Below are 13,562 nucleotides of genomic sequence, written 5' to 3'. Positions count from 1 at the left end.
AATGTTGTCATAGACCACTAGTGGTCTGCTTACAATTGGTTGGAAAACACTCACATGAAAAAAAGATCCACTAAAACGAAAGGCCATATACTAAAGCAATTTCCAAGTAAACAACATCATATGAAATTGAGTTAGGGCTCTTATTCCCAGAAGATTTGCAGAAAATCTTTAAAAATTGATTGTTAAATGGTCCATGAAACTATCTGTTGAGACTATTTGTGTCAGTTTTCCATTAGTGTTTCTTCTGTTGGCCAGAGGTTGCACAATGCACATAGGAAATTTTGTTGGGAAATATTTAATCTTTACTGATTCAAATCCTGAGGTATTGAAATCTAATTTTGCCGTTTGTTTGGGGTAATTGGAAATGCTATACTTTCTTCATATTGCTTCCTTTTGCGAATGTTATGCTGCTGCCTTGATGATAGGGCGTTCCAGATTCTACTGTGTTTCTTTCTATTTACATGCAAACATGAAGGTATGCAGGGTCTTCAAACTGTTTGTTGTTACTGCAGATTTCTTCTTTCAAACGTTGAATTTTTTGCTTTTGCAATTTTGGAGGGTAGCTTTGAATATGTCAACTCTCCCATTTGGAATTGAGCTCACTAAGCATACGGAATATGTCAACAAGATAAGGTAGCCTGGTTAGCCAACACAAATCTTGAATCAAATTAGCTCTATGGTCATCTTGTCCATTGACCCACATAACAAGTTCCCCTTACAGTTTCTATACTCTTTACATTAATCTTCCACAAGAGAACTTCCTAACTTTGGAATGATAAACAAGACCATCACCTACCATTTCTCTGACAAGATCATCCAACCTTAGCCCTGGAATCTTCGGTGGATACAACATTACACTTCAACCACTTCACTCTATGTTGGGAGAAGTAATTTTCCACCTCTAAAAATACACTCATAACAGTAGTCTTTATGTCAGTATAAAGACAAAACAGATAGTAATATACAATTTTCATGCGTTCTGTATCTGGAAAGCGAACACAAACAATCAAATGAGCTCAACGGGTAATATTAGTCTTGAAATCTAATTTAAATCTGAAGCAGGCGCATGACGAAGCTTGGCTAGAATAATTTTATTTAGTGATGCAGAAATCATTGGACATCTCCTTTGCATCATATTATAATATGTAAGACAATGCTACCATGATCCCCCGCGCTACTATCTCTAAATACAGTTTTATGATGCTTTAAGTTAGGCCATATTAAATGGCTTGTTTTTAGATATAAGGCATGAGTTTTCTTAGTGATGATGCAATACGGGCTGGATTCAAGGATACCATATCAATTGCTTGGATTGCTGCTTTTGCTCAGCGAATTTGTGTGTTTGCTGTTTGAAAATGGATGTCCAGTTAGTTTTGTGTTCAGAATGTTTAGTGTCTATTTGCCTTTACAGTTTTTTTTCTTTTCCATTGATAAATTGTTGTATATGACCTGGCAGAAAACACAGCAAGCCGAAGGGTTCGTTTTGTTGAATTACTGCTTTTTCATTGTAACTGTCGACTGGTTATTCCTTTCTTGCTATGTTTTTACATCTTTATTATTAGAAGTAAAGCAATAATCTATAAGACTCCTTATTTTAACCAGCGGCGTATCCAGAAAATCAAAAAAGGTTGGTCCCAACTTTTCAACTTAGGGGATTCCCTTATTTCTGTCTGAAGTTAATGAATAATGACAGCATAAAATAGTGATTGTTATGAACGTGCAGCAAAAGCCTACTGTTAGATGCAAAGCAAACATGTGAGTCATTGACACTCCTGCCAGGCGCCAGTTTTGAAACCACTTAGTGTGGAATAGTTAACATTGAGCGAAAAACTAAAACAAGACAGTGAAAATGCCTGTGATTGTAGAATTATAATTCGACTATCAGCAGCGAAGTTTCCATGTACTGGACTATGCTAAAATCAGTGCTCAGGGTAAATATTTTACTACAACAATACAAGTTTATCAAAATTAGTCACTCAGAATATGACTCCTAAAGATCTGTTAATCTTAGAACATCCCTAGTCATTGCAACAATAGGGTCAATCTTTATAGAATCCATACCATCGGCGGCAGGTTATAGCCAGTCGATCACTGCTCCGCTGTCGCGTATATTAACAAGTAAAACTCGTGTCCATGCTGAGGCAGAGGCCTACCATTGCAGAGTGTTTCAGCATAACATTTTTAGAAAAAACACCTTTGAAAAAGTTGGACATATGTGAAGCTAAGTGGCTAAAGATAGTCAACGCAATCATTAACATCCAAAAAAGGATTGTACCGCGAATAAGATAAACCGCTATCTTATCACTACCCATTCGAGCCGCATTTTACCATGTAGCATCTCGCACTGCGCATATGTATTTTTTCCCCTTCCTTCACTTATTTGCGTCGCCTACTCATTTGTCCCAGTCGTGTTGCCTGCGAGGTTGTAGTGCTTTTCATTGCGTTTTTAGTCTATTATCATGTTTTAATATTTTATTGTTTACTTTTATTGGTTTGTTGATGGCTGCGCTCTGATTTTATTTATTTATTTATTTGTACTCTTACAGGAACTGATGATGCCACTTGGCGAAATATATTTTCCTTTTAAACAAAACGTCTGATCCTGTTTTTACTCATGTTTTTAACTATGAGTTTTACTTGTTAGTCATTGCAAGTAATTGTGTTCTCTGTTGAATCTGAAAATACTACAGAAAGCAAAATCATACACTCAGATACTTGATTGATTGTTTTATACTTCTTGCCCTTGTTTGTAGAAATTTCAACCTTTTCTTTCTTGATTTAATTTCTTATTGTTATATGAACATCTTACAGAAACCCTATAATAAAGGTGGGACCAAAAGGAAGTCTGTTTGGTCTCTCGGTTGCTGAGCATCATGTATCATCTCATCCCACAACCTTAGATGATATTGTGTAAGTTTTTTGTAAAGCTAATGTTTTCTTAGGTAGTAATCCTTTTCAACTTTTTTAGTTTGTAGTTGTGACACACACCTCTAGCAAAAGCGAACATCCTAATTAAAACATATATATATATATATATATATATATCAATCCAATCCAATTGCAACTTAACATTTCCTTTGCTACGAGCAATACGCAAATATTACAACAGAAAATTTTAAATGGAGGTGTGATAGATTGATAGGCCGAAAATGAGGTGTGATAGGCCGAAAATTTATTTTCAGGACATATCTTGTTTTTGCCGTTATTCTTTTTTGGTTGATATGGGTTGATATGGTTTGCTTGGTATGTTTCAGACCGATTTTAGTCCGAAGCTTTATAGAAAAAGTAGACATCGTAGAACTTTCAAATTTTTAGACATGACGTAGAGTGGTATGTAGGTGCGCTATAGAGGTTTATGAGGCTGCACCCCTAGGGGCCTCTAATTGGGGGACAAAAAACAAAAGTGTGACGTCATTGTTTTAGTTCATAACAGCTATCTACTCCTATCTAGCCGCAGAAAAAATTCAATACAGAATGCTTTCATCTCAATTGCTTAATTCGGCTTGCGTAGGGACAAGGCGGCTGCTAGCATCCTGCTGCGCTTTATAGTTCGGCATGTGCATCGTTCATTGTGCGAAGTGGCTTTCCTAGTTAAACTAGGCGCATGCGACTTGCCTTTAGAAAGAGGCTTCTCTTAGTAGAAAACTTATTGCTCTTACAACAAAACATATTTTACCGCCGCAAATTTAAATGCGAATTCTGGAGGCAGTGTACACCTTTCTGTTAGCACCTGTTGCAAACATATCAACACCAGGCCTAAACAAATAAAATTGTACAAGGGCTGCAACAACAAAATGCTAAAGTTTAATGCATTTTTAGCGACAATGTTACAAAGCTAGTCATAGCATGGCGTCATATAAAAATGAATATTAAAAACAATGTGTTTATTGGATTTAAATTTGCAAAACTTTCAATATAAAAGGTGGCTTGTTAGGCACATAAATGTGTTTTGCATATTGCTCGAAACTAAAGATTTAAAGTCTGTTTCAACAGTGATTGCTCGGACCAAGTCATGGTTAAAATTTAACCGGTAAAATTTGGACAAAGTATAGCAAATCATAGACGTTAAATCATTTAAAGAGGAGAATAATAATAATAATATTGGCTTTTCAAACATGTTATCTGGCCAGAATGTAATAACATGGCCGTACGCATTATCTACGTAAATCAAGGGTCTCAAACACGCGGCCTGCGCGGCCCGCGAGAACATTTTGTGCGGCCCGTGTAGAAATTTTGGATTTCCAAGTATTTAACCATATTGATCTACTATTACGTCACATTGCCTATTCAACTCTGTACAGTTGTCACAATAACGCTGGAAAGTGCGTCAGTCATCTCATAATGTATAAATTGATTGTCGAGTTGTAGGCTTTGATTGTTCTAGCCTAGTATTGAAATAAATTTCTATAGCTTAAAAAGCTAAATTACACTTGTCTTTTGCTTCAAAAATGAGAAAAATCACAGACGAAAGAAAAGTTTTTCAAGATAAAGGGGAGGAGTTATATTTTGTCACCGCGGTCAGAGGTACTAGTTATTGCCTTATTTGCCGGCAGAAGATCGCTATTATGAAGAAGTATAACAAGGGTTTGCACTTCGAAACAATGAACCGCGATAAATAATATGCTTACCAGGTCAAAGTAAAAAAATAAAAAGTTAAACCAGCATTTTGCAAAAAAAGAAGTTTCTTTGCCAATATTAGGCAGTCCACATCTGCAAGCAACTCTAAGATTTGTTTCTGCTGACAATTTGAAGCCCAATATCGAGATTCTTGTCCTTGAAAAACGCTGCCAGTAAAGTAGCCAGAACTAATAACTGTAGCCTAAAATCAGCCTGCATGTGTTTATATTATATTGTGTTCTTATTTATTGTGAATTGCGGCCCTTGGGCATTTTACACGTCCTCATTTGGCCCTCAGAGCAATTTGAGTTTAAGACCCTTGACGTAAATTATATTTATCAATCATATATATTTCGATCGTTCTCCAAATACTACGCCATATTTGAACCCCTTTTGCATTAAAGCCACAAGTTGAGTGGAAAAATTTTCGGCCCATATCTGTTTGCTTGCAGAAACAAGTTAAGAAAAATAAAATATACAATTAAAACAAAAAAAAAATAAATCAAACAAAATAAAAAAAAAATAAATTAAATCTATTAAAAATATTATAAATTAAAAAAAAAAGGTAGAAAATTAAAAATTAGAAAAAAAAAATAATAAACACGAAGCCCAAAAATTATACTCCCGACAAAATATACAACAACCGCACCCCCGTCTAGTTCTTAGAGTGTTTTTGGCACTGATTCTGAAATTGCCCTCATTTTTTTCTAGCGCATAAGGTTTTTGAAATATTTGGATTTTAATTTTTTCAGTGTATTGCGGTATTATGAATATAGGCACTTTCGCACTGTGAAAATATACAATTTTGATGTGATTCTTGCACCATTCTATATGATTTTTCTTACATCTCTAAAAAACAGTCTAGGAAAGATCTTTTATCAATGCTTTTTGTAATTAATGAGCTAATTTCCAGATGTAAAAACTGCTTTCGAGCTTAGTATAAATGTTGTTTAAACAAGCACTCTGTAGCACTACAGTCAGATAATATCAAAATAAATAAATGTTTGGCAATGCCAGATTTTAATCATTATTGTTGTTTAAGTTTTCGATAACTTGTGCGACCCCTCAATTATAGTGTGCGATACATAAACCTGCTAAATAAGAAACACACTTCAAAATTGGCAAAATTCAAATAGGGAAAAAATCTGGACTATGATTGTATCAAAATTTGGCTAAAATGCGCTATGCATAACAAGCTAAAGTTTGAGCCAGGGTTGCCAGATGCTTGGTTTAGGATTAGGACATTGTTGGTGTGAAATTAGAACAATTTAGGTCAAATAATAATTAGCATGTACCTAGTGCGAGACTAAAGGGAATCAATGGAGGTAAATCTTCATCATGAGCAGCCAAATTCCTTACAAATTTACAAAACGGTTAGTCGTTAACAGCAGTGCAATAATAAAGCTTTCTGTAAATTCTATTTCCTTTTGCCAAAACTGCAACACCAAAATTTTATTACAGGAATTCTATGGATGTTTTAGAAAAGGCTATGTAAAGAGTTATGATACTGCCTAAAAGTAAAAATACTTTGCCTGTAACCTATTGTAAACCTAGCACAATTTTTATTGTAAGTTTGTAATTTAGAACTAAAGCACCCTAGAGTACACCTGGTGCTTTTGTGCTGCATAGAATTATTGCAGAAACACGCATAAAAAAAAAAAAATAAAAAAAATAAATAAAATTTGTACTTACGTTGGTAAAGTTGTTACAAACCATTTTGGAGGCCTCATGAGCCCATGGTTTTACTTCATCCAATGTTCCAAATAAATTCGACAAAATTGGGACAGAAGGCTTTTACTGTCCTAATGATTTACAAACCGTCGGACACGTAGTTAAAATTAGGACAATTTATCGATTTTGGTTCAAATTTTAGGCCTTCTTGCAACCCTGGTTTGAGTGTCCATTCATTTTTTTGGACATCGTTTGACTGAAGCTAGGCTTGATTCATTAATTGAAAGTATAATGATGACGTCATAAACGTGACAGGTTCACTGCAGCAAAAGCCATACAAAGAAAAATGTTAGACTGGCGGTTGCTTTTGCACCTTCGATACTGCTAAACTTTTAGTTCATATTGCCTAATTCTTTATTTTCTTTTTGAAATTCTACACGGCGACCACCAGGTTAAAAACCACTGCCCTAAAGTATATCACACTTATTGTAAAAGGTTTTACGAGTATACTAAATTACAAGTCTTAGAGTATGCTTACAGAGAAAAATTTTGCGGTAATTATCATAACATCAAAATCGCGACTTTGAAACGCGCAAGACAGTCACAGTTCACCTTTAAGGAACTGCTTCAATTGCTACACCAACTTTGGATAATAGCGCAGACAGTGAACAGCGAGGACCATTAGCACCCTAACTTGACTTTTTTAGCAAGAAAAAAAAGAAAGAAGGTTTGTTTTAGCGTTGTCAATTGTTGAATACGCACTTGCTAATCTAACCTAAACGAATAATGAAAGAGAAAATATTCCAGCGTTTACGGTCGACCAAACAAAAGACGAAAAACCGGTATTTTGCGTTTTATTTTGGTTACGCATTAGCTTAAGACACGTGACCTAGTCACATTAAAAACATTGCCGGTCCGGACAGTTTGTACACCCTGGTGGTATGAACACCTAGGGGTACGGGCGGAGCCCGAAAATTTTTACGTTTGGGTAATTCTAGACAGTGAAAACCGGGATTATTAGTAGCTTACGGCTGTTTAAAATTGCCTGTTCGCTAGAAAAACGCAACACCGCGTTGACTCATTCACGTCTGAATGTCATGAGTTTTTAATTTTAATTGCTTATCAACAAATTTGGTGATTTGGAGTTTGATTTTCGCCTTTTCGAGATTGAGGTTGATAAAAACGTTCTATAGAGCGACCTGAGGCGAAGAGCGCTTGATCGGCTTAACGCTAATCAATGTACACTGGGATATTAACTACTCTGTGGATGATATTATACAGGAGTTCATATAAAAAAGCAAGAAGAATGAATTAAATTTGTTTAAAAAGCACGTTGTTGTAGCTTAACACGCCCGTTTTCTTTGCGTCGTTGAGAAGTCTGTTCGTTTTGCCAATAAAATACATATGCGTTAAAAGGCCTGTTTCAGATTACTTGAGTCGGTGACAGGCAAAATGCCAAATGAAACAACAATAACAAGCAGTGATTAACGGCGATAAGCACCGACCTGATTAGGCGGCCGACGTGTTTTCAATGCCAGGTGCAATGTTTCCGATGTAACATCGCAGCAATTACGGTTTAATTTTTGTGATCATTGTTTACTGAGATTTCAAAGGGGGGTGTCAAGACTCCTAAATACCCCCCCACGCTACGCCCCTGCGTACCATGACTGTTGCAAAGTGACAATTCAGCTGGACATCAGATTTTCATGAGTTCTATTTAATTTCACTTTCATCATTATCCATACTAATAGAACATTGATTACTAGTGACTCATAAAATAGCGACAGTTATGACATTATAAAATAGTGATTTGTAATGACGTCTTCCATAGGAAAAAAACTAAATAGAAATCGCCAATAAAGTCCAGCAAAGGTGACCTTCAGACATAAAGCAAACACGTGCGTCACCGACACTCCTGCCAGGCGCCAGCTGCGAAACCGTTTTTGTCCTTAAAAAAATGTCTTATCATGGTTTTATTTCGGTTTTGATAAATTTCTAGAATTGCTCTTTATCGAACAGGTAGCGCCATGTAGTGCAAAGTTTAGGCATAAGTAACAATGTTATGTGTAATGCCATTCAAACAATAATATTGCATTATTTAGGCCTTTGACCAAGATGAGGTCACATTGTTTTTTGGTTACTTGGTATTTGCCACATTCATTTTTATATTTTTGTAAAACAAAAGGGTAATAAATTTACATGGAGATATTACAACGTAATATGCAATAGTTATGCTTGATGAATTTTTACTTTTGTTTTACCACACAAAATTCGAGTAGATTTTCCACAATTATAATTACCTTATTGAAGCAGTAATTAATTTACATCAATGATACAGTTCCAATTAGTACTCCTAGCAGTCTTGACACCCCCTTTGAAATCTCAGTAAACAATGATCACAAAAACTAAAACTGTGATTTCTGCAAGGTTAGACATGCAACATTGCACCTGCATTGGAAGTCTGTCTTTATACCGCCATATCCTAATTGCCGTTCTTTATCGTTGTTTACTTAAGATGTTCACTTGTTATTGAGCCAAGTAATCTCAAACAGGCATGATAACGAAAAAAATTTAATTGGTGAAATGACCTACCAACAACGTAGAAACCAGGCATGTAATTATATACTAAATCAATATATCATTTTTTATATATTCAGTGTAATCTTTTTTCTTTTTCGTCAGTGATATCAGATATCACTGATGATGGCATTAGAAATTGCCGAAACGTTTGAAAATAAAGCATGGCGCTTTTAACGTCTATTTGGGCCGTTATTTTCACCATTAAACTTATGAACAGATCCGTATATAGTGTTCCAGTGTAATCTTATTCTCGGAATATTTGACATCAGATGTCAAAGCTGTTCGAGTGCTCTTCGCCTTAGGTGAACGTTTTTGATTTGCCTCAATCTTGAAAAGGAACAGAAGGCCGTTGCGGTTCTGATTTTTAGGAATACAAAAGTTTTTTTTTTTTTGTTTTTTTTGCCTGACATTCACAGATTTAACAAAAAAAAATAATTTGTTTTCCTGGAAACATAAGCACTAACAAAATTTCTTATTTCAAAAGCCTCTCTATTTTAACGCGTCAAAAAGTTTGATCCATGTTTATATTGAACTCTAAGGCACTATTTGTTTCATTTTTGGGGGGTAATACAATTCATTTGTAGCATTACATTAATGTTTGGTATAACAGCACTTCAGATATCTTGATAAAAATGGGCATTTATGAAGTTACACTCCATTCAAACGGGTATTTGTTAAACGTTCTTTATTTCACTGACAGCTAAGTGTAACAGCCTAATGACCTTTAAATGTGATTTAAACGTTTCATTTTTCTCGTGTCAAGTAGACAATTTTGCAGTCTCACGCTCCTATTGTAATTGATGTTTTAAGCATCTACAATACACAAAACATAAAGAATGGGCTATGCCTGGTTTGGTGATTGTGTGATACTTTTATAGGGTTAGTCAGGGGTGTGCAACCTTTTATACTGCTGGGCCAAATATGTGTATTCGGATCAGACCACAGGCCACTTGCATATATCTCGTCGACTACCAGATTTAGTGACTACCACAGGTCACATTACTTTGGAATTACTTTTGCATTCTGCTTGCGTCAACCATTGAATTTTGCTATAACTTTCGACTCGAAATTATGAACAAACTATAGTAATTAACTGTTAACAGCTACTGCAGCGATAATTTCATAGTTGTAAAACAATAGCACAACAAAAGGTTGTCGTTTAAGGCGATTTTAGTCCTGGAGTAATTATAATTTGCTTTACGGTCAAAATTACTGTTGCGGTAATTTAAGAAAGTCGCTTCCCACCGCATACTGTGGTTATTTTAAAAACTAAAAATTTACATAATATATAAGGTGACCTAGACTTAGGAGTAGTCAGGAAGTTTCAAAATTTAACAGTTACAACATTTACCTGAATGTTTTGTGGTGCCGGCACAAACCAAAGCACTCCGTGGGCCGCAGGTTGCATGCCCTTGGGTTTAGTGATTGTGTGATACCCCATTAATTAGCATGTCATGCTATGCGCGTGACTGTAACCAGTTGTCGGAATCAGGATTACAGACCAAGTCAGGCACATGGCTAGAAAAATGTAGCATGCACTGAGGTTGAGACTCCTGACTTCTCTATACACCTCGACTGTCCTATATCCTGTTACCTGCTGCACACCTTTAAATTAGGTTGTGTTGATTGTATAAACCATAAAATTTGCTTTTTTTTAGCTGATCTTTGTTCTGTCATTATTTAACATTATAATTTTTGGCAGAATTTTGGTTGGAGCTCCAACAGCAGATGCGCAATCATTTCATGGTGCAAACTCCTATAAACCTGGTTCCTTATTCAAATGTGGAGTTACTGTCTTAAAGGATGACTGCAAACCTGTGATAATTGATGATCCAGGTATTTTTCTACAATCTACATATCTGTGTATTCTTATAAAAGGTTTATGTTCACCTACTACTGTCCCTCCTCCATAATGGTTTAGGGCAGGGGTCACCAATATTTTTTTATAATGGGCCAGATTGCGAAAAGGACTGGTAGTTTGTGTGCCGATAATAAAAACGAAGGGAAGATAAAATAAATATTTAACCCATATTGTACTGAATTATATTAATATGTCATTTAGTTTAAAAATGTTAACAAAATTTAGCGTAGTTTGGCATCCTACAAACATTTAGTAATAAAGTATTAATAACAATATTTTAGGTTAATTCAGAAAGAATGTGTGATGCAACCGGATTAATCTGTTGGCCTAGATCTGGCCTGTGGCCTTAGTTTGGGGACCTTTGATTTAGAGCAGTGGTCTGCAAGCTTTTTTGTTGTGGCATAAAGTACTCTTTTCAGAGCTATAAAGGGCCCACTTAAAACAACTTCGAAAACAGTGGCTGATTCAGGATATTTGGTTTTAAAGTGAAATGTTTCATGGCGCCTTGATGCCTAAAGCAATGCCATGCCATAATGTAAAACATACTATAAAAGAAGGATATACATGCAAAGCTCAAAATTTTGCCTTTATATACAATTAAAGTTGGCAAAAAATATTTGTCGACAGGCTTTAAGGACCACATTTGTCATGTGGGCCTTACCAAGCTAAGCCAATTTAAAAATTATATGCCACAACAACTTCTAAAATAAAGTGCAATAAATGTATGGCTATCACACCGCCCACAACTACATGATTACACCAAGACATTCAAAAGTAACTTGCATTTGGGCCGTGGCCCACAGTTTGTCGACCACTGCCTTATAACAAAGCATGTCTGGAATCAGCATGTAATCAACTGGCCTTTTACAAATGATCATAATTATCTGTGTGACTGTAAAAAGCCAAATTGAATTATTGTTCATATTAACTTAAATTCTAATAAACCTTTGTTTCATCCAATGTATGTTAACAATAGTTCGGAACACTGTATGGGAACAGTGTGATAAAAAACCTTTGGAACTTTAAAACCTGGTGTGATGGACTTGCATTGGCACTAAACCCCCTTGCAGTTATTAGAAAGATGTATGTCTAGAAAACATTGTTTTCAGTACAGGTTTGCATGTGGTCAATGTAAGCATTTTCCAATGGTTAGCCTAGTTTTAACATTGAATATAAGCAGTTTGTTGAATTGATTTACTTTTTTGCAATGGCAAAACGGTATCTTCCTAGTGACATCAATTAAGTTACAAGTAATTTTTTGTGCATTTGTAGTTAGGCTAACAAATGTGACTACTCAAGTTTATATGCTAAATTGCAATTTCTTGGTATGTATGTCATTTTTATGACTAACTTAATGACATTGTTATGTTCGGTAGACTTTTTTCTTACCCTTAGTATATTGTTTAGTATGAGACCAAACGTGAGTAACTGTAAGCATAACGATGATGTCATTAGGCTGTGTTAGACATGGGATTTACAATTTGTTTGATTTTTTTTACCTTGCTTACTGGGATACATAATTACCATTTCTCATGGAATTAATTGCCCTGGAAAGTTTACTAGTTGCCTGATTTTGTTTTGTTTAATTTATGCTTGAATTTGTAATACTTTTTTGTTTCAGTTGTTTCTTTAGAAATCAATAATTCAAACCAATGGCTAGGAATGACATTAAAACGTCAAAAACCTGGTGGGAAGGTCGCAGTAAGTAATTGTGTGTTACTTCTTTTTTAATCGCTTCTGATTTGTTTTTTATATATATTTTGATTCTTTATACTAAAAAATGTTTAGTAGTCTAAAAGAATGTGCGGATGTTTTGAAACTTTGTATTGCTGGCTTTAAACAAGTGAGTTACACAATTAATTTGTTTTAGGCGATCACATAATTTGCGAATTGAGATATAACATCATTTGCCAAAATCAGATTTAAAAAAACTTGTCAAATAAACATCCAGCAAAAGCGGTCCTTTAAGATGCAAAATCAACCCAAGATGTAATTACGACAAATGTATGCAACTTAAAAGCAAAGTTCCAATGGAAACTTTAATTTAATGAGCAATGTGATGCTGTCTTTTTGATATCATACTTGTTATACGTGGTTCGATTAAATTTTGTCACATACAACTGGTCTTAAAATTTAAGACTTAACCAGCTTCGGGACTCGAGGAGTCGGTTTGTTTTTCGGGCTCGGGACTCGAGTAAGACTGAGTAAAACTACCCCAGTCCCGAGTCCGACATGAGCATGCGCAGTACCAAATTTTAAAACTGATATGGCCGCCAACTGTAAATTGTTTTTCTACCTTGTATTGTAAGTGATTGAATTATATGACACCCCTATAAGTGGATTGCTGAATATCCACGTTATTTTAGTTAGGTAAATTGGTGAAATACAGGGTGTAGAATTCGGGCCAGACTCGGGAATCAACGAAAGCACATTTGACTTGAGTCGGACTTCAGGACTCGGGTTTATTTTTTGGCCGGAGTCAGATTTGGGTTATTTTTAACCGACTCCGCAGCCCTGGTCCAAAGCATACCATTAACTCTATTTTACATCACAATGTTGCAAATTACGGAACTGGCGAAGTTCTAAATTAGATGGAAAAGCCTTCAACATCTTGCATTTTGTAATTGAGATTTAAAAGTTCTGTAATATAATTGGCGGACTGGCAGGAAAGTTGACATGGATGAACACCGGTCCTAGGACCGGCGGTTGAGAACCACTGGCTTAGAGTGCAATCGTTAACTTCAGGCAAAAAACTAAACCAAGACGGAAAAATATGTGTGATTTTGGTAGAATCATAGATTGGCGTCACATTTTAAACAAATATGTAATCCCG

General features: G+C 35.4%; 1 protein-coding gene across 3 annotated transcripts in view; it reads left to right on the top strand.

The window, feature by feature from the left end:
• Positions 1-13,562, top strand: part of LOC146168176 (integrin alpha-6-like) — a 69,508-nt gene that overhangs the window by 7,027 nt on the left and 48,919 nt on the right. For all 3 annotated transcript variants that reach the window (XR_014494551.1, XM_083382260.1, XM_083382268.1), the window contains exons 2-4: positions 2,812-2,910; positions 10,571-10,704; positions 12,351-12,430. Coding sequence is in view for 2 of the 3 variants with exons in the window: in XM_083382260.1 (XP_083238386.1) it covers positions 2,812-2,910; positions 10,571-10,704; positions 12,351-12,430 (313 nt within the window). In the remaining variant the exon portion in view is untranslated. The remainder of the gene's footprint in view (positions 1-2,811; positions 2,911-10,570; positions 10,705-12,350; positions 12,431-13,562) is intronic.

This window comes from Ascidiella aspersa, chromosome 1, assembly GCF_963924565.1.
Source record: "Ascidiella aspersa chromosome 1, kaAscAspe10.2, whole genome shotgun sequence".
Taxonomy (NCBI): Eukaryota; Metazoa; Chordata; class Ascidiacea; order Phlebobranchia; family Ascidiidae; genus Ascidiella; species Ascidiella aspersa.
The sequence above is the reverse complement of the archived record's forward strand: the minus strand, read 5'-3'. Positions and strand labels throughout refer to the sequence as shown.